Source organism: Sciurus vulgaris, assembly GCF_902686455.1.
Source record: "Sciurus vulgaris genome assembly, chromosome: 4".
In the NCBI taxonomy this organism is placed as follows: domain Eukaryota; kingdom Metazoa; phylum Chordata; class Mammalia; order Rodentia; family Sciuridae; genus Sciurus; species Sciurus vulgaris.
Genome location: NC_136464.1, coordinates 146817991 through 146840298, shown reverse-complemented (window position 1 = coordinate 146840298; position 22308 = coordinate 146817991). Strand labels below are relative to the sequence as shown.

At 38.9% G+C, this 22308-nt stretch overlaps 1 protein-coding gene across 4 annotated transcripts in view; it reads right to left on the bottom strand.

Moving 5' to 3' along the window:
- Positions 1–22308, bottom strand: part of CYSLTR2 (cysteinyl leukotriene receptor 2) — a 40089-nt gene that overhangs the window by 2824 nt on the left and 14957 nt on the right. For 2 of the 4 annotated variants that reach the window (XM_079136546.1, XM_079136547.1), the window contains one exon: positions 4536–4565. The exons of the other annotated variants lie outside the window; for them this stretch is intronic. In XM_079136546.1, coding sequence (XP_078992672.1) covers positions 4536–4552 — 17 coding nt within the window. In that variant the 5' untranslated portion in view covers positions 4553–4565. The remainder of the gene's footprint in view (positions 1–4535; positions 4566–22308) is intronic. 4 annotated transcript variants of the gene reach the window in all.

The window sequence follows — 22308 nt, the reverse complement described above, 5'->3', positions numbered from 1 at the left end:
CTCATAAAGAGAAGGGGAGTCTCTTTATGAGTCCAAATCATATTCAGGGTTTGAAACAAAAAACTATTAATACTCTCATATGGTTTTAGATGGATGCAGAGGAATTATTTAAGATAACTATATTATACTTGAGGGAAACTAAAGAGACATAAAGAAGGTAAAGTTTCCTCAAATCATCTGAACAGATAAAATGATGGTGTTAATAGACTGTTTGCATAATGTGATATGTATATCATCAAGTCAAAAGCTGTATGAAGAGATACACTCAAAAACACTACAGATAAATAAAAAGGGAATTACAAAAGATTTCAAGTAACCAACATAAAGGCAGGAAAAAAATAACACAAATGAAACAATGGCAAATTTATCCCCAATGTTCAATAATTATATTAAATATAAATGGTCTAACAATTAATGGAGAAATTGACTGACTAGAATATAAAAAAAAGTAAGACCCAACTGTCTACTCTCTACAAGAAATTCATCTTAAATGGCAGTATTGGAAGGTTGAAAGTAAAAGAAAGGAAAAAACATATCATTCAAATCAAAGAAAGTTAGAAAAGTGAACTAGAGAGCAAAGCAAATTATCAGAGACAAAGAGGAGCATTATATAATGATAAGAGCATTGTTCACCAATAAGACTCACAAGTTCCAAACGGGTAGTAATCAAACAAGAGTTTGCAAAATATATCGAGCAAAACTGGTGGAAGTCAGAGATGAACAAATCCACAATTATAGTTTGTGACCTCAAGGCTTTCACCCAACAATTGATAGAGAAAATAGAAAAAAACTCTGCAAGAAAAAACGAAGAACACCCTAACCACCAGAATCTATTTGACATTTAGAGAAGATGTCATCCAACAAGAGAAGGATGCATATTCTCTTCAAGTGACCTCAGAGCGTACACCAGGATAAACCACATCTTGGAATACAAAACAAATCTTCAGCAGATTTAAAGAAATGGAAATCATATAGAATGGGTTCTCTAACCACAATGGAATAAGCCAGAAATCAGCAGCAGAAAGGAGTAAAATCTCCGAACACCTGGAAACTAAATGAGGCATTTCTAAAGAATCCATGGATCAAAGAGGAAGTCTCAAGGCAAACAGAGATAGTTTGAGCGCTTCTTCTCCTATTCATATCCCTTTAATGTCTTTCTTTGCAGGAAGTCTCAACAGAAGCTAAATAATATTCAACTGAATGAAAATGAAAGTGCAACATAACAAAATTGGTGAGACAGTAAAGTGATGCTGAGAGGAAACCATATAATTCTAAAGATATGTGTTATAAAATAAAAAGTCTCAAATCAATAATGTAAGCTCCACCTCAAGCTAACCGCGGCAACTTAGCAAGGCCCTAAGCAATTTAGTGAGACCCTGTCTCAAAATAAAATATATAAAAAATAAAGGACTGAGGATGTGGCTCTGTGGTTAAGTGCACCTGGGTTCAATCTCTGGTACCAAAATCAAAACAACAACAACAACAACAAAAAAAAAAAACTAAAAAGAAAATCATAAAAAACATTAAAAAAAAACAAAACAAACAAAAACTACCACCAACAAAATAAACCCAAAGTAAGGAGGAAATGAAGAGCAGAAGTCATGAAACTAGAAACAAAAATAATAGAGAAAATCAATGAAATAAGGGTTGTTTTAAAAGACCAATACAATTGGCAAACCTCTTGAAAGTCTGGAAAAAAAACCAGAGCAACAGCAAATTACCATTATATGAAACAGAGAGTATCCTAAACAGACCCTAGACATTAAAAGAATGACAACACAATACTCTGAACAACTCTACATAAATTGACAACTTAAATGAGATGGACTAATTCCTCCTAAAATACAAACTGTCCCAACGTACCCAATGTGAAATTGATGATTTGAATTGCTCAATAACTATTAAGGAGATTAAAATTTTTCTTTAATTCTTTCAAAAAAGAAATCTCTAGGTCCAGATGATTTCACAAAAGAACTCTATCAACTATTTAAATAAGGATTAACATCAATTCTATACATTCTCTTCCAGAAAACAGAGTATACTTCCTATTTATTTTATTACTCTGATACCAGAACCACACAAAGACAATATAAAATAAAAGGCTACATGTCAATATCCTGTATGAATATAGATGCAAAATACACTTAGCAAAATATTAACAAATAAAATCTATCACTGTATAAAAAGAATTATTCACCATGACTAAATAGGATTTATTCCATGGACGCAAAACTGATTCAATATTCAAAACCAGTCAGGTAGTCCATATTAATTGGCTAAAGAAGAAAAACTACATTGATCATATATTAATACAAAAAGCATATGGCAACATTCAATAGCCATTTATGGTCAAAACTCTTAGAAACATAGTAATAGAGAAGAATTTCCTCAACTTGAGGAAAAAATATTTTAAAAATCCTAAAGATAATGTCAAAAGACTGAAGGCTTCTCCTAAGATTAGGAACAATACAAGGATGTCCATGCTCATTGCTCTTATTCACTAAAGTGCTGTAAATTCTAACTGGTGAAATAAGGCAAAAAGTAAATAAATGTCACACAAATCAGAAAGGAAGAAATAAAATACCCTCTAGCTTCAGATGACAAAATTGTATATAGAAAAAATCTCAAGGAATCTATAAAACACCTGCATAGACACACACATACATGCACACACACACACACATCTTCTAGAACTAATAAGTGAATTCAGCAAAATTGCAAAATTCAAGAGAAACATACAAGAATTAATTGTCAGGCTGGGAATATAGCTCAGTTAGTAGAGTACTTACCTTGGAAGCACAAGGCCCTGGGTTCAATCCCCAGCATTGCAAAAAAAAAAGAAAAAAAATAAAAGAATTAATTATCTTCCCATATACCAAAAGGGAACACATATACCCATGGAAATTACAAATGTAATCCCTTTTAAAAAAAAATTTTTTTTTTAGTTGTTGACGGACCTTTATTTTATTTATTTATTTTTATGTGGTGCTGAGAATCGAACCCAGTGCCTCACACATGCAGGCAAGCGCTCCACTACCGAGCCACAATCCCAGTCCACAAATGCAATCCCTTTCTACTCACTCAAAAATCAGGTGAAATGCTTAGTATGAATCTTACAAGGCTTGTACAGGACTTTAATGCTGAAAACTACAAAATGCTGAGGAAAGAAAGCAAAGTTCTAAAGGAACAGAGAAGCAGCCATGTTCATGGATTGGAAGACTCAGCAGAATAAAGATGTCAGCCCTCTCCAAATTGATAGAAAGAACTAATGCAAATCTCAATAAAATTCCAGTCAGATTTTTTTTTTTTTTTTTTTTTTTTTTTTTTTTTTAGAAATGGACAAGATTATTCTAAAATTTTCATGGAAAGGCAAAGGAACTAGAACAGCTAAAATATTTTGAAAAAGAAGAATAAAGCAAAAAGAATCCCTCCACCCAATTTCAGGACTTATTTTATAGGTATAGTAATAAAGACTATGTTGTACTGGCTGAAAAATAGACACAAAGATCAATAGAACAGAGTAGAAATCCCAGAAATGCACTCACACAAATACGCCCAGCTTATTTTTTATAAAGATGAAAGAGGCAATTAACTGGAGGGAAGAGAGCCTTTCAAATGTGCTGAGCAACTGGATATCCATAAGCAATGAATGAATCTTGCACTAAACCTCACACCTTAAACAAAGATTAAGATGAAATATGCACTTAATGCAAAATGTCAAATTATAAAATATTTAGAAAAAACAGGAGAAAATGTTTGGGATCTAAAGCTAGGCAGACACCAAAAACATGATCTATAAATGGAAAAATTGATAAATTGGACTTGGTCAAGATAAAAATTTTTTGCTCTGCAAAAGATCCTGTTAAGGGGACACAAACACAGGCTACAGATAGTATGAGAATATTTGCAAACCACATATCTAACAAAGGATGATCTAGAATATATGAAGAACTCTCAAAGCTTAACAGTTAAAAAAATACAATTAGAAAATGTACAAAGACACAAACAGACCCTTCAGAGAATATACACATAATGGACAAGCACATTAAAAATTGATATCTCTAAACGTTACGGAAATATAAACTAACATCACAATAAAATATCACCACAAACCTGTTAGAATGGCTGAAATATAAAATATCAACACCACAATACACAGAGAAACTGGATCACTCACATATTACTGGTGATAATGTAAAATGATACATACCGTCATTTTGGAAAGCAGTTCAGCAGTTACTTTATACTAAACATGCAACTGCCATATAATCCACTAATTGTGTCCTCGGCACTTACCCCAGAGAAGTGAAAGTTATTTTCAAATGAAAACCTGTCTATGAGTGATTACGGCAGCTTTACGTGTAGTAGCCCCAAACTAGAAATACCCAGCTATCCTTCAACAACTAACAAACTGTGCTACATATATACCATAGCGTATTACTCAGGGATGAAAAGAGAACTATTGCTACATAAAATAACTAGGATAAATCTCCAAGGAATTATATTATGTGAAAAAAATAATCTCAAAAGATTACCTGCAGTATGAGTCCATTTGTACAACATTCCTGGAATAACAAAATTATAGAAATGAGAAGATTAGCCAGGGACTGAGAAGGCACGAGGGTGGGAAGAAAGTGGGTGTGGCTATGAAAGGGCAGTCCGAGGAATCTTTATAGTGATGGAAATGTTCTGTATCATTAATTGTATTAATGTCAGTATTCTCCTTGTTATGTTTATGGTTTTGCAAGCAGTTCCCATTGGGAGAAAGGGTGTAAGCAATCTCTGTGTTATTTCTTATGCCTGTATAGGAATCTATAATTATTTCAAAAAGGAAAGATTAATTACAATTTAAAGTTTAAGTATGGTTTGAACAGAATATCCTGGGATAGTTGCAGAATTTCATCTAAAAAGAACGGCTCCAGAGTTGTTTTGTTTAGGAAATTGCTTAGATCCACAAGGTCCTCCTTCCCCCACACACTATTCCCACACCCCACCTCCCATCCTGGCCTGTCCACACTCCACAGCTGCAGAGGTGATCTCAGGGAAGTGGGAGAAGGCCCTCAGGGGCCTGTGGAAATTAGTGATGAAGGCAGTTGTTCAATTACAAGGGTGTTTCAGGGTCCTGGGCTGGGGAACAGGATGGAGTTTCACCAAGATCCACCCGAAGTCTTGCTGCCTGGAATAAGTGTCTACTCGGTGCAGACATCTGAGACCCCTGCCCCTGGCTGAGAGAAGTCCACCCTGAAAGGAGTTCTAACATGTGTTGGGGGAAACTCTAACACGTCCTTGAGAACCTTCAGTGGTGTGTCTTTTTTTCCTCCCTAGGAATAAATCTTCTGAAAGCGTTAGTTATCTGATCAGACTTTGTAAATCTGGTAAGTTGGAAAATTTGTTTTCTAGCGTTCTGTTTAATGATCTATTGTCTTGAATGTTGTTTGTCTGTAAGAGGGAAAATCTATAAGGAATGGACAAGCAAAAGCCTCGTAAGTCTGTCATCCGTCTGACCCCCAGACCTGGAAGTTCAGAAGACTGGCATTCTTTGCACAAAATGTCCTTTGGATAAACTTTGCGTCGTCATTTCAAAACTTTAAGAACTTCCTCTGCCTTATCTTTGTGACTGTGAGAACTACTTTATTTCATTTTTTAGCCCTTGATAGGAGACAACTGACCTTTGCCCAAATTCTAGAGACACAAGGTCCAACCGGCGACATCTTTACAAAGCATTGCAGCGTTTGTGGGCTCAGCTGAACCCAAAACTGCCCCTCCTCCAGGCCAGATACCTCTTCCTTCAGTTTCCTCACTGTCACACTGATGTACATGTGGCTCTCCCTCTGACAGGTACAATTTCACCAGAGACAATCTAGAATTGCAATGGCCACTTTGGAGAATTCTAACATAAAGATTATTTACGTGAGAGGTACTTTCAAACAAAAAGTAAGGAACCCTTCATGAGAAAATCGTCTTGTTTACCATGAGAGATTCTTTTTTCTAGAGTTGGAGATACAGTGGCCATCCTTTGAGTTCATTCTTTGGGGATCAAGTGCTGACTTGTCAATTATGTTAATTGATAAAATTGCCAAGAACTTAAATCAGTTGTAATATGTAACTTTTTTTGTGTTATTTTGAATTTTTTTTTCTCTATATGACTTTATTCCCTCTTTTTTCAGAGGGAGTATGATTAAGCTTTTTCAGTTGCTAATTTTCGTATTCATCTGAAGCAGACTCCTCTTTTCCTTTTTCTCTATTCTGCTTCCCCTCTTTTCTCTTGTCCTAGATAATTAATGATTACCTTACCAAAAAGACTTTCACTTTTTTTTTTTTTTTGGCAGTGCTGGGGATTGAACCTAGGGCCTCGTGCACTTTTTATGTGTACATTGTAAGAAGATCCAGATAAACAGTTAAATTGTCTGATTAAAAAAAAAAAAAAGAGTATTAAACTTTGTGTCTTTTTGTGGACCCTGAAAGTATATTTGTGTGATAGTCTTCATTACTGTAAGAAAAGACAAAAAGTCACGATCTTCAAGTTAAAAGAAGAATAAATTTTTAGCATGAGTTACAGTATTCAGAAAATGAATGTGAAAATGAATATCAGCATAATATTTTGATTTGGATAAGGCCAGGGTTGAAATTCTTTTGACTAAACTGGATTTCCTACATTGGTTGTATGATTCTACTATTTTCATAACTTGTTTAAGACTTAATATTATACATATAAAATTATATTGATAATAAAGAATGCCTTTTAAAGGTTTAAGTTTATGAATTTCTTACAATGTTACAAATCATAAGGATTAAATGAATTAGCTAAACTTCTAATGTCCTGATCCTTAACTAACTTTAAGACTTTAGACAAAAGGTTAATTAAAAAGTTATGCCTTGGAGGTTTTCAAGAAGGCGGCCTAGAGGGTGGCGGCATTTCATGTTGCTCCAGGACTCAGGATTCAAAAGAGGAGATATTGAGACGCTTGGGACCAACTCAAAGCAGCCGGGTGACTCTCACCCCCTGGGGGGGCATCCCGGATGGGACGGGGGTCCCGGAACGCAGGAAACTTTGTGAAGTAGAACTGCCAGCGAGACGCCCCTCCCCCCGCTGCAGCAGTGAACTCGGACAGCTGGGAGCACCGTAAAGGAGGCCGCTCGGCACAGCGCTGGGACTCGGAGCAGCCACTGGGGCTCCGGCGGCTGCCCAGGGGAAGAGTGGCGAGGAGAACTGTGTGGACTCAGGACACCGGGGCCTGCCCTGAGGAGGAGGAGAGGAGCGTGGCCACTTGGATTCGGAGAGACTGCACCAGAGCTACAGGCGGTTGCCAGAGGAGAAGCTGCGCGGCGAGCTGTTTGGACTCTGACCACTTCTGAACCCCGGGGTCTGCCTGGAGGAGTAGGAGAAGGAGGAGGAGGAGCGCGGCGGGTCCTTTGGACTCGCAGTGACTGCATTAGCGCTCCAGGCGGCTGCTCAGAGGAGAAGGCGAGTGGTGAGTTGTTTGGTCTTAAAGTGACAGCTCCTGAACACAGGGGGGCTGCCTGGAGGAGAAGCGTGGTGGGACGCTTGGTCTTGAGTGGCCGCACCTGAGCTCCGGGCGGTGCCCAGAGGACCCGTGCAGCGGGTCACGTGGATTCAGAGCCACTCACAGGGACTGCTCCTGAACACCCGGGGGGTTATCTGGAGAAGGAGGAGGAACGGGGAGGGTCACTTCGACTCGGAGTGATTGATTGCCCCGGGCTACGGGTGGTTGGTGGGAGGAGGAGGCACGAAGTGAGTTTCTTGGACTCCTAGTGACCGCACCGGCATACTGCGTGGCTGTCTGGAGGAAGAGGCCTGTGGCGGGTCTCTGGGACTCAGAGCGATTGTTCGGGGCCACAGGTGGCTGCTCAGAGGAGGGGCCACGCAGCCAGGCGATTAGGTGCAGAGCAGGGTCCCAGGATCTAGGAGGCTTCTGGGTGGAAGAGCCGCACAGAGACAGGCTTAGGGCGGAGCGAAGGTTCCAGGCCTGCGGGCAAATTCTCTGAGGAGGGGCAGCCTAAGGAGATTCATCAGCGAAGGGTGAGGCTCCCAGGCCCAGGAGGTAGGGCCGGGCCCCTGGAAACTTTGCAGAGGAAGGCAGCCCAGCCCAGGCAGTAGCTGTAAATTGAGGGGAACCTCTAGGAAGAAACTGACCAGCGAGACCTCCCCACTGGGTGAGTCTTCCCTGCCGGGTGAGGTTTCCCCACAAGGACGGTAAAACCAGAGACACAGGCCCAAACAGGCCTTGCCTCAGCCCACAGCCTAGGTCCCCTTTGGATGACCATTGGTCAACAAGTGGAGGCACCTCTGCCCACTAGCAGGGAATATACCCCACCTGAAGGCCACCACTCCTAGAGAGGCAGCTTCCTTGTGGAGCACCGCATTATCAACTTCCTCCAAGACTTCAGCCTACTGAAGGCTAAGAGGGGATATATATAGAAATCTTCAGGGACATTGTAAATCAACAGTGGAAATCTGCAATATCTCAGCGGTCCACTGATACCTGAACAATATGAGAAAACAAGGAAAGAAAATGCTGCAAACAAATCTAGATGTTACATCAATAAAACCCAATGACAGCATAGCAGAAGAAATGACAGAAAAGGAGTTCAGAATGTACATAATTAAAATGATCAGAGAAGCAAACGATGAGATGAAAGAGCAAATGCAAGCATTGAATGATCGCACCAATCGACAGTTAAAAGAGCAAATACAGGAAGCAAAAGATCATTTCAATAAAGAGTTAGAGATATTGAAAAAAAACCAAACAGAAATCCTTGACATGAAGGAAACAATAAACCAAATTAAGAACTCCATAGAAAGCATATCCAATAGGATAGAACACCTGGAAGACAGAACCTCAGACATTGAAGACAAAATATTTAACCTTGAAAACAAAGTTGAACAAACAGAGAAGATGGTAAGAAATCATGAACAGAATCTACAAGAACTATGGGATATCATGAAAAGGCCAAATTTAAGAATTATTGGGATTGAGGAAGGTCTAGAGAAACAAGCCAAAGGAATGAACAACCTATTCAATGAAATAATATCAGAAAATTTCCCAAATCTGAAGAATGAAATGGAAAATCAAGTTCAAGAGGCTTATAGGACTCCAAATACACAAAATTACAACAGACCCACACCAAGGCACATTATAATGAAAATACCTAACATACAAAATAAAGACAGAATTTTAAAGGCTGTGAGAGAAAAGAACCAAATTACATTCAGGGGGAAACCAATACGCATATCAGCAGATTTTTCAATCCAGACCCTAAAAGCTAGAAGGGCCTGGAACAACATTTTTCAAGCCCTGAAAGAAAATGGATGCCAACCAAGAATCTTATACCCAGCAAAACTTACCTTCAAATTTGACAATGAAATAAAATCCTTCCATGATAAACAAAAGCTAAAAGAATTTACAAAAAGAAAGCCAGCATTACAGAACATTCTCAACAAAATATTCCATGAGGAAGAGATGAAAAACAAAGAAGCAAATCAGCAAAGGGAGGAATTATCCTAAAGGAATTGTCAAATAAAGGAGGAAACAAGTTGTGTCAAACAAATAAATAAACAAAATTTTAAAAATGAACCAAATGACCGGGAAACCAAATCATTTCTCTATAATAACCCTGAATGTTAATGGCCTGAATTCATCAATCAAAAGACATAGACTGGCAGACTGGATTAAAAAGAAAGATCCAACAATATGTTGCCTGCAAGAGACTCACCTCATAGAAAAAGATACCCATAGATTAAAGGTGAAAGGATGGGGAAAAACATACCATGCACATGGACTCAGCAAAAAAGCTGGAGTATCCATCCTCATTTCCGATAATGTGGACTTCAAGCCAAAGTTAGTCAGAAGGGATAAAGAAGGTCATTTCATACTGCTTAAGGGAAGCATAAATCAGCAAGATATAACAATCATAAACATCTATGCCCCAAACAGTGGCTCATCCATGTATGTCAAACAAATCCTTCTCAATTTCAGAAACCAAATAGACCACAACACAATAATACTAGGTGATTTTAACACGCCGCTCTCACCACTGGACAGATCTTCCAGACAAAAATTGAACAAAGAAACCATAGATCTCAATAACACAATCAATAATTTAGACTTAACGGACATTTATAGAATATACCATCCAACCAAGAGTGAATACACTTTCTTCTCAGCAGCACATGGATCTTTCTCTAAAATAGACCATATATTATGCCACAAAGCTAATGTTAGCAAATACAAGAAGATAGAGACACTAGCATGTATTCTATCAGATCATAATGGATTGAAGTTAGAAATAAATGAAAGAGTAAAACACAGAAACTATTCCAACATCTGGAGATTAAACAATATGCTATTATATGATGAATGGATAACAGAAGATATTAGGAAGGAAATTAAAAAATTCTTAGAGGTAAATGAGAACAAAGAAACATCATATCAAAATCTCTGGGACACTATGAAAGCAGTACTTAGAGGGAAATTTATTTCATGGAGCGCATTTAATAAAAGAAATAAAACTCAACAAACAAACAACCTAACACTACAGCTCAAAGCCCTAGAAAAAGAAGAACAGAACAGCACCAAAAGTAGTAGAAGACTGGAAATAGTTAAACTCAGAGCTGAAATCAATGAAATTGAAACAAAAGAAACAATACAAAAAATTGACAAAATAAATAGTTGGTTCTTAGAAAAAATAAACAAAATTGATAAACCTTTAGCCACACTAACAAAGAGAAGACGAGAGAAAACCCAAATCACTAAAATTCGGAATGAACAAGGAAATATCACAACAGACAGGATGGAAATACAAAACATAATTAGAAGCTATTTTGAAAATCTATACTCCAACAAAATAGAAAATTTCGAAGACATCAACAGGTTTCTAGAGACATATGAATTGCCTAAACTGAATGAGGAGGACATAAACAATTTAAATAGACCAATTTCAAGTACTGAAATAGAAGAAGTCATCAAAAGCCTACCAACAAAGAAAAGTCCGGGACCAGATGGGTTCTCAGCCGAGTTCTACAAAACCTTTAAGGAAGAGCTCCTTCCAATACTTCTCAAAGTATTCCATAAAATAGAAGAGGAGGGAACCCTCCCAAACTCATTCTATGAAGCCAATATCACACTGATACCTAAACCAGACAGAGACTCATCAAGGAAAGAAAATTTCAGACCAATATCCTTAATGAACATCGACGCAAAAATTCTCAACAAAATTTTAGCAAATCGCATACAAAAACATATTAAAAAGATAGTGCACCATGATCAAGTGGGTTTCATCCCAGGGATGCAAGGTTGGTTCAACATCAGGAAATCAATAAATGTAATTCACCATATTAATAGACTTAAAGTCAAGAATCACATGATTATTTCAATAGATGCAGAAAAAGCATTTGATAAAATACAGCACCCCTTCATGCTCAAAACACTAGAAAAAATAGGGATAGTGGGAACATTCCTTAACATTGTAAAGGCCATTTATGCTAAGCCCATGGCTAATATCATTCTAAATGGTGAAAAACTGAAAGCATTCCCCCTAAAAACTGGAACAAGGCAGGGATGCCCTCTTTCACCACTTCTATTCAACATCGTTCTTGAGACTGTGGCCAGAGCAATTAGACAAACCAAAGAAATTTAAGGGATACGAATTGGAAAAGAAGAACTCAAACTATCCCTGTTCGCTGATGACATGATTATATATTTAGAGGAACCTGGAAATTCCACCAGAAAACTCTTAGAACTCATAAGTGATTTCAGTAAAGTAGCAGGTTACAAGATCAATGCCCATAAATCCAACGCATTTTTATACATAAGTGATGAATCTTCAGAAAGAGAAATTAGGAAAACTACCCCATTCACAATAGCCTCGAAAAAAATAAAATACTTGGGAATCAATCTCACAAAAGAGGTGAAAGACCTCTACAATGAGAACTATACAACACTAAAGAAAGAAATTAAAGAACACCTTAGAAGATGGAAAGATCTTCCATGTTTTTGGATAGGAAGAATTAATATTGTCAAAATGGCCATACTACCTAAAGTGCTATACAAATTCAATGCAATTCCAATTAAAATCCCAATTGTGTACCTTACAGAAATAGAGCAAGCAATTATGAAATTCATCTGGAAGAATAAGAAACCCAGAATAGCTAAAGCAATCCTTAGCAGGAAGAGTGAAACAGGGGGTATTGCAATACCAGATCTTCAACTCTACTACAAAGCAATAGTAACCAAAACGGCATGGTATTGGTACCAAAATAGAAAGGTAGATCAATGGTACAGAATAGAGGACACGGACACAAACCCAAATAAATACAATTTTCTCATACTCGACAAAGGGGCCAAAAATATGCAATGGAGAAAAGATAGCCTCTTCAACAAATGGTGCTGGGAGAATTGGAAATCCATATGCAACAGAATGAAACTAAACCCATATCTCTCACCATGCACGAAACTAAACTCAAAATGGATTAAGGACCTCGGAATCAGACCAGAGACCCTGCAGATTATAGAAGAAAAAGTAGGTCCAAATCTTCACCTTGTTGGTCTAGGACCAGACTTCCTTAACAGGACTCCCATAGCACAAGAAATAAAAGCTAGAATCAACCACTGGGATAGATTCAAACTAAAAAGCTTTCTCTCAGCAAAGGAAACTATCAGCAATGCGAAGAAAGAGCCTACAGAGTAGGAGAATATCTTTGCCAATCATACTTCAGATAGAGCACTAATCTCCAGAATCTATAAAGAACTCAAAAAACTCTACTCCAAGAATTCAAATAGTCCAGTCAACAAATGGGCTAAGGAAATGAATAGACACTTCACAGAAGAAGATCTACAAGCAATCAACAAACATATGGAAAAATGTTCAACATCTCTAGTAATAAGAGAAATGCAAATCAAAACCACCCTAAGATTCCATCTCACCCCAATTAGAATGGCGATTATCAAGAATACGAGCAACAACAGGTGTTGGCGAGGATGTGGGGAGAAAGGTACACTCATACACTGCTGGTGGGGCTGCAAATTAGTGCAGCCACTCTGGAAAGCAGTGTGGAGATTCCTTAGAAAACTTGGAATGGAACCACCATTTGACCCAGCTATCCCACTCCTTGGCCTATACCCAAAGGACTTAAAATCTGCATACTACAGAGATACAGCCACATCAATGTTCATAGCTGCTCAATTCACAATAGCCAGACTGTGGAACCAACCTAGATGCCCTTCAATTGATGAGTGGATAAAGAAACTGTGGTATATATATACAATGGAATATTACTCAGCCATAAAGAATGATAAAATTATGACATTTGCAGGCAAATGGATGAAATTGGAGAATATCATGCTAAGTGAGATAGGCCGATCTCAAAAAGCCAAAGGACGAATGATATCGCTGATAAGTGGAGGATGACACATAATGGGGGGGAGGGAAGGGTTAGAGTTAGGGTTAGGGAGGGGGGCAAGTATGGAGGAAGGAACTACTGTATAGAGGGTAAAGAGGGGTGGGAGGGGTGGGGGGAAGGGAAAAAATAACAGAATGAATCAAACAACATTGCTCTATGTAAATTTATGATTACACAAATGGTATGCCTTTACGCCATGTACAAACAGAGAAACAACATGTATCCCATTTGTTTACAATAAAAAAAAAAAAAGTTATGCCTTGATGATTTCTAAATAAGGAACAGATACAAATACTGACCATTAAGTATCATTTTTACCTTTATTTCTGAAAATGGCAATAGACAAACAAAATAAGCAGAAGCCTTTGAATGACAGTATATGTTTATATATCAAAATTGCTTAAATTATATGAAATAAATGTCAGTAGACATTTATCATCTAAATAATTTCTCTGTGTGTGTAGAAAAGAAAGTTGACAACTTGGGTAAAAGATGATTACTAAGGGGCTGGGGATATAACTCAGTCCGCAGAGTGCTTGCCTGTCAAGCAGAAGGCCCTGGGTTCAATCCCCCACACAGTAAAAAAAAAAAAAAAAAAAAAAGATGTTTATTAATATAGATGATTAATTCAGAGTGCTAAGGTTTGAATATGGATAGTAACCCCCTAAAGTCCATAGGTTAAAATCTTTTTCCCCAAGGTAGGGCTATTGAAAGATGCCACAGATTTCTAGGAGGTAGAGACTAGTGGAGGAGCCTTAAGTCAGTGGGGACCAGCCCTGGAAGGGGATTATCAACCCTGGCCTCTTCTTCTTCTTTTTTTTTTCCTTCCTGCCTGATGAGATGTGCAGTCTGCTCTTCCATGTGCTCCTCTCATAATGTTCTAAGGCCCAAAAGTATGATGCCATTTGATCAGAGACTGGAACTACCAAAGCCATGAACCAAAATAAACCTTTTCTCTTTTTATAAGTTAATTGCCTTAAGTATTTCATTATAGTAACGGAAAGGTGACTAATACACAAAGAAATACAAGTAATATATAGGATAGTAAATATGATTTTCTGGTTATTTAGAAACTTTAGTAAAGTTGAAACTATAGAGAGAGTAAATTTAATATGACACACATTGATTTATTTAATAAATTTAATCTTAAAGCTGTAGTTAACACTTTAAATTCATTACTTATTTGTTTACTTATATATCTGTGTATGCCTAAATGGATACATGTAAAGGCATATTACTATAATCTTTACTGCAGTTTATTACTGAATAATGTACAAAAAGTAATATTAGAGTTTGGGTCTTTTTAATATAAAATGATTAAGTTGTTTTATGCCTGTGTGAGTAAAGATTCCTTCTCAACAAAAAAAATCATTAACTTTCCATGCTTTTTAAAAGACTCCTTGCTTTAATAAAAATAAAAGTTAACTTCCCGTTAACTATTGTTAACGTGTGTCTTCACAATGTGGCCTATAGTTATTTCTTGACCCTAAACAACATATACCATATATCTTGTGCCCTTGAGAAACTATTCTTGATTCTTTTGTTTATAAATTCAGGCTCCCAAAGCAAATAATCAAGCTCTTTGGAGCCTTAACTATATTTCTTTGAGTTTACTACAATGGTCACTAACAAAGATTTTCTCCTTCATCCTATGACAAGAAGGACAAAGGGGACACTGAGATTTCTAAATATTCTTTGATATTTGTAACTACTAAACTATTACAAGCTGGGTGCAGTGGTACACACTTGTAATTCCAGACACTCAGGAGGCTGAGGCAGGAGGATCACAAGTTCAAGGCCTGCCTGGGCAACTTAGCAAAACCCTATCTAAAAAAAATTTTTTTGTTGTTTTATTGAAGGGTTGGGGATGTAGCTCAGTGGTAGAGTGTCCCTTAGTTTAACCTCCAGTAGGGAAAAAGAAAAAGGAAGATGATTCTGGATTGTTTAGCTAATCACCCAGTCTTCCATGAAGTTTCATTATTCAGGAAACATTGTCACACACTGCCAACACTCTAAACCCAGTGATCCTTCATCCCCCATCTGTAGAAAAGCAGGCCCGTCCGTGATTGGGACCTCTGTGAGGAAACTGTCCATACCTTACAGGAAACGTCTAGAGTCTCTCTGGATATTTCTGACTTAACTTTGTTTGTTGCTGGTTCATACTAAAGAAGAAAAGGTAGAAATTGTCAAGTAGGTTATACTATTATTGACTTTACCCTTGAAATATGGCTTTTCCTAGAAATAAAATAAGTTCCAGCAGCTAAGTCAATTGCCCTCACACAGGCTTGCCAGCTGACAAAAGATAAAAGAAAAACTACTTACACTGATATAAGGTACATGAATTTAAATGTCAGTCCATGGATTCAAGACACTTTAAAAATAAAAAGGTTTCATGAGACTACAAAAAACCCTCTAAAATAGACGATGAATTAAGGAACCGTGAGCTTCTTTGGCATTGCCTAAGGAGGGAGCCACAATGAAAGTAAAGTTCAGTAAAACTGCTTCATGATGTTCCTACAACAGCAAAAATAAACTGGCCATGATCTTAACCCAACACTGAAGGGATCACTAAAAGCTATTTCCAAGGAAGTCCCCATGAATGCCCTGCTCACGCTGGCACAGTCGTTTAATGTTGGGAGAAATCCTAGTTCTTGGCTCACAGCAGTGACTGTCTCAAGTGTGTAAAGGAAAACCTTCACACATTCACGCACATTCGGGAAAACCTGCGGAGAGGAGCATTCCACTCTGGGCACCTAGGAAAGTAAACAACTGCCCCAAGTTGACCTAGTGTTACCAAGGGAACCTGTATAGGAGACTGGTGGTCTGATCCCCCATGGCACATTGTGATTGGGCACGAAACCTATAAAATGTATGGCTATTCCCGCAATAAACGAGTTTGCAGGCTGCTCGCCACAAGCCTGCTTCCACCCAACTCCCAGAGTCTGGGGCTTGACTCTGTGGCCCTTACCTGCGCCTGAGCTAGCCTGGCACCACTGCAATTTAAGGTTGCAGAAGTAGAAGGTGAGGACCACAGTCTGGAGACCACTTTGAACTTCTCCCTAGGGCTCTGGAGATGTTCTGGTTATTGTCTCTCAGAATGTACGCAGGCTTTTCTTTGCTGAAAAGAAAGCTTAGAGCTATGTCTATGATGGCAAAAGTTTTGCTTCATTTTATTTTCTCAATTTGGGAAATTCCAACTCTCCTGTCCAGGAATAGAGGCAGGCACGCATTTCACTGCTGCAATTTTAAAGAACAGTCAAGTTTTACCTTTCACATAGAAACTTCTCTGTGCTTATCGTCCACAAACACCAAGAAAAGTGACGAGGACTAAAGGAATTCTAAAGTCCTCAAATGACCTAGGGCCACTGTATTCCATTGGCCTGACGTTGGAGAGTTCAGCCTCCTGTAGAACTAGCCCATGGTCCCCTTCTGAGGACAGAAGGGACTGCCTCATGCATTCAGGATTTCTTCCACTTCTTGATTCTATTCTGTTATAATCTGAGGGGAAGACTGCAGGGAAATTGTAGTTTTGAACTATCCCCCAAAGCAGCCTCTGTGTGATCTGAACCCCAGATGTTTATTATTTTGGGAAGGACAACAAAGAAAAGCCCTTCAACCCTGATGGGACAACATCACTGGGTACTGTTATAAAGGTACTGTTATAAAACCTCCAGTAGTTTAATCTTGGATTCATGTCTCCAGCTAAAATGACATGCACTCCAACTACTGGAAGCCTGTTCTTCTAAGAGTCCTTGAGCTTAAGACTTTTAGAAATTCCTCAGAAGCTGTTAATTTACAGAAGAGGACGCTTCCTGTCCAAAACAGCATGCAACCCACTGACCACAGAAACAGCTTTTACACGAGAGAGAGAGAGAGAGAGAGAGGGAGAGAGAGAGAGAGAGAGAGAGAGAGAGAGAGAGAGAGAGAGAGAGAGAGAGAGAGAGAGAGAGAGAGAGAATTTCCAATTTGTTAGCACATTGTTTCTTTCATTTTCTCTGTGCCGATCCTATTTTTGTACCTGGGTCACCTCCCTTAACTGACATGACCTCCCTTATCTTCATCCTACCACTTTTGACCCATCGTGGTCTTTAGTCACTTTAGGGTAAGAAAAGAACAAAACTCTCTGGTGCATTTTGTTCAGACAGTACATAACTTTTGAATTGTGGATGAAATTTAATAACTGGGTTAAGTACTTTAAAAGATAAATTTTCTTCTATATATCCCTCTGATGTTTAAGTTTCTCTTACATAATTAATCCCAGATGCCAATCTTATAAACATTGTACATTGACTCCTCATCCACCAAAGACTTCTGCCATCAGCAAACCTAACCCTGCAGGAATGGGGACAAAGATCTGGCCTTTCCTGGATAGAAAACAGTCACTCCATTTCCCTGACGGACATTCCAACTTCTCTAAAGGAATCTGTCCATCTCAAGTGACATCGCCCACAATCAAATACCAAATTGATGTTGTTGTGATTGATGATTCTTAAATGCCCATTACCAATCCAGTCTTCCCCACTAGGACAGTCCTTGGATGAAGTTAGGCTTATTCCTCTCTGCCCCACATGAACTTATCTGTGTATTCAGGATAATTGTTAGAGAATTTCAGATGTTCTAAACAATCACCCCTTCAGTGGATCATGTTTCCCCTAAAAGAATCCATAGACATCTCCAAGGCAAGCACAGGCTACTAGAGAGTACCAAGGAGGGGCACCTGACTCTGGGAACTGCCTGCCTTGTGCACAATGACAACCACAGCTGGGATTACACAAGTGGAAAGGACCATTCAAAATTTGTCTCTGAGCCTGGAAAAAGTCACAAATTATACAACTTCTGCTCCGGAAGCCCAGTTTTAAATTTAAGTTCATTAAGCAGAGTTGTCATGGATAATCACGTCATCCTTAATTTCTTCTTAGCTAACCAAAGAAAAACCTATGTTAGAGTAAACACTTTGGCTGCACCTGCATAAATACTACAAAGCAGTCTGTAACTTGGGGACAAAGGCCTCCCACATGTCCAGAAAAAAAGGCAGGTAGATTTGGGAACATATTTTAATTGCTTGGGTGTAAAAATTTCAGAATCTGGGTCTTCATTTTCAGAATCTGTTATAAGAACCAATGACCACGTTTGTTTTCTAAAAAGTCCTGTTTCCTTGACTTCTATCCCAAAATTACCTAAAACAAGCACAAATCCTATAATAATTCCTGTCTAATGTTCTTTTTCTGAGACATCTGTTTTCAGTTATTTTAATTTAGAATCTTTAAGTTGGAGAGTACCCTTTCAATGATTAGGAGAGACACAGAAGAGAAATAAAGATTTTTTTTTTTTCTCACTATAGACCCTGGAGGTCAAGCACAAGGAATTCAGGAAGTGCAGGCAGGGAGAGAAAGAGGGTCCCACTAACCAATGTCTTTGTTGGGTCCTGGACTTCCTGTGGGGCATTCTAGCTGGTGAATTTAAAGCAAGCAGACATGAGTTCCAGGAACAACACTAAGACTGAGGTGGTCACCGTGACATATCTTCACAGTCCGTATGGAACATGGTGGTCAGCAAAGTCAGTCAAGTAGAAAGCATCTGTCCTATAGGAAGCTGTCCTATAGGGTCACAAGGCGGTTGCATAGGCAGTTATCTGAATTGACCACACTGAGGACCTGGGGAATGTAGTGGAGATCTGGAGACAGTGTCAAGGGTGACTGAGTCCTGGTTTGAGTATGAATAAATTAAGCTTATATTTAAAAGGAATGCTTAGGCAACATAAAATTATAAGAATTCACTATACCAATGGTGCGCCTTCTCCCTGGATGTAAGTTCATAAACCCCACTTTGTTCAATTATAGTTGCGTCCTTAATGGCCTTTCTCTAGGAGACATTGACCCTAAAAAATCCACGTAATGACCAAAATAACAAAAGGGGTACAGTTCACCATTAATTTACCCAGGCAAAATAGATGGTTTATAATGTATTTCTGATGCAACAAGAGGGGGTAAGGAAAAAAAAATAACAGAATGAATCAAACATCATTACCCTATGTAAATGTATGATTACGCAAATGGTATGCTGTTACCCCATGTACAAACAGAAACAACATGTATCCCATTTGTTTACAATAAAAAATAAATTTTTTAAAAAAAGAATGTTTTTCATTTGTTCTTTAGGGAAGATGTAACTCACAAACATGGTCAGTGTGAAAATGATGTAATAAAAGAGAGAGGTTTTTTTCCTTTCATTGAGCACTTTCCAAGGTATCTTCCACAGAACATGGATCCCATGAGATGCTCTGTACAGGAAAAATCTTCCATAATCAACCCCAGCTTGAGAAAACATAGCCAGCTCTAATATCCCTCTCTTAAAAGATTCATAATGCATTTTAAAGGCTCTTTGGAATCCCACAGACAAAGATTTGTATAAGAGTTTCCCTCTCCAACTATTTTTTTACTGTGAAAACTTTTTTGCACATTAGCACATTCTAACAACTTGCAGGACTATGCTCTATACGCTCTTTACTTGGGAAATGCTAACGTTATTATATAATTTATCTAGAGTATGATTTTTGATGGAAGAGAAAGGGAACCCCCTACTGATAGGACAGATCAACCAGCAAGGGAGTTGGGGCATGTGGCGTTCAAGTGTTTGGAATCAGGGACTCTAAGCACTTACTCCTGGCTAAATTAGCACTTTGGAACTTCCCTTAACTTCATTTGTAAAACGGAAACTATACTATGTTCCTAGAGCTACTTAGCAAGTACCTCAAACTGGGTGCCAAACCAACAGAACTTTATTTTCTCCCAGTTCTGGGGACTACTAGTCTGAAATTAAGTTGCAAGCCTAGATGTGCTTCCTCCAAAGGCTCTAGAGAAGAATTCTTCCTTGCCTCTTCTAAGCTTCTGGTAGTTCCAGCCATCCTTGGCTTGCTTTAGCCAGTAGACGTATCACCCAAGTCTCTCGGACTCTCTTAAACACATGGAACTTTCCTTCTGTGTCTTCACTTCATCTTCCCTCTGTGAGTACTCTGTGCCTCTGTGTCTTCTCTTGTCTTAAGAACACTCGCCACGTTGATCTCAGGGCTCATGTCACCCAGAATGACCTCATCCTGTCATTACATCTGCAAAGAACCTATTCCAAATAAAGTCACATTCATAGTTTCTGGGGTTAGGACTTGAACATAACATTTGGGGAACATGATTCAACCCTCCACAGGCTATATAACATCTATTTCATGGAGTAAGTGTTATATGAGAGAGCATAGGTGCTACACTGGGTACTTGGCACTAGGCAACTGCTCCCTCATTGCCCCAACCTCATGAAGAGTGTAGAGATATCTAACTTTGACCTTCCATCATCCCAGTGGCCACCAGGGATGAGGAGACGAAATGAACTCTCCCATTCACACGAGGTTAAAAAGGAGACTCCTCTTGGTGTCTATTAGAAGACCCACTCTACAGGAACACTGATCACTCTCATATTATTCTGGCATGTTTATAATGAAAATCCCTCAAGACGACATCACTCCTTGGCCCTGATCTATTCCTTCCAGAGAATAACCTGATGTTGGAACCAGGATTCTACTAGAAGCTTATATCTAAGAAGCTGAGAAGAAATCTGGAAAAGTAGAAATAGACTTGAAAGCAATCGAGGTCTCCAAGTCTTTAACGTGAAGACCACCACTTGTTCCATCTAAAGCCCAGAAGGACTTGGGTTACAGTGAGAAGGGAAACCTGGAGAGTGAGGGCCCAGCTCTGGACTCCACCCCTGGGAGGAGGGTTGCCAAACTTTTGGGACACTGTCTGCTACTGTGCCTAGGAGAAAATCCTTCAGCATAGGCAGGGAATGAAATCCAGCAGGTATGACTACAGATAAGAGGCCATCAAAAAATATGGTAAGAGGTTGGTCCACTAAAGAATTGAGGGGAACATAGAAGCCCACACTAGACTTCAGTCGCAGGGACTCCTTGAGCACCTGGGAGGAAGACAGAATTGAGCAGGTTATTCTGCACAGTAGCAAGGTCCTTACCACCAGGCCACAGTGCAAGCCAGGACTGTGAACCCAGGGGGAGGCCTGGTCAGTGCAAGTGACCCTGAGTCTTAAGGAGCATGGGTGTTAGGTGAAGCCTTGTGCACAGAGGCTCAGGACAGGGATGCTGGGAGGGAGGGCCATATCCCACAATAAGTTGGGAACCAAATCTCAGGACAAGAGAAGAGCTTAATTTTAGAATCAAGGCACAAGATCTGAACCAAATCAACACTGAGGGTAACACTGAATCCCAGAGTTGTTTCGATTCCTCTGCCTGAAGTTGGGGTTGGTGCTGGGTCTCACAGGGCCTGGCTGGGTGGGGTGGGATGGGGTGAGGGTGTATGTGATGGGCAGCTGCCCAGCAGCCCGTGTTGGAGGGAGAGGCCCCTGTTGGAGGGAGAGGATGACTGAAGAAACTGAGGATGTTGATACCAAGATCATCTTATTCCCTGGAAAGTTAAAGAGAGAAAACACACAATCACCCTTCCTAGAAAAATCATGAGGCTTAAGACACCTACAAAAATAGGGCCAGCCCAGATTCAAAACTACATTTAGCCCGACATTTTTTCTTGAGAAACCTTAAGATGTTTTCATTGTTTTCTTTTTTCTGTCCATGTAAATACATGTGACGACGCCACACTGCAACCTTTCCCTTGTCAGTAAAAAAAAATTTTTAATAAAAAGGAAGAAAACCTCCCTAGTAGATGTGACCATAAAAGTCAGCCAGACAATTCAGTATGCAACAGATTCTGAGAAATCTATGAAGATGTATATTCAAGGGAATCTGGAAAATAATTGGGTTGCATAATTTCCACTGCCTCATGGGACAGGATTGAGCAGAGGGGAGGTTTGGGATCAAGAAAGTATTAAGAAAA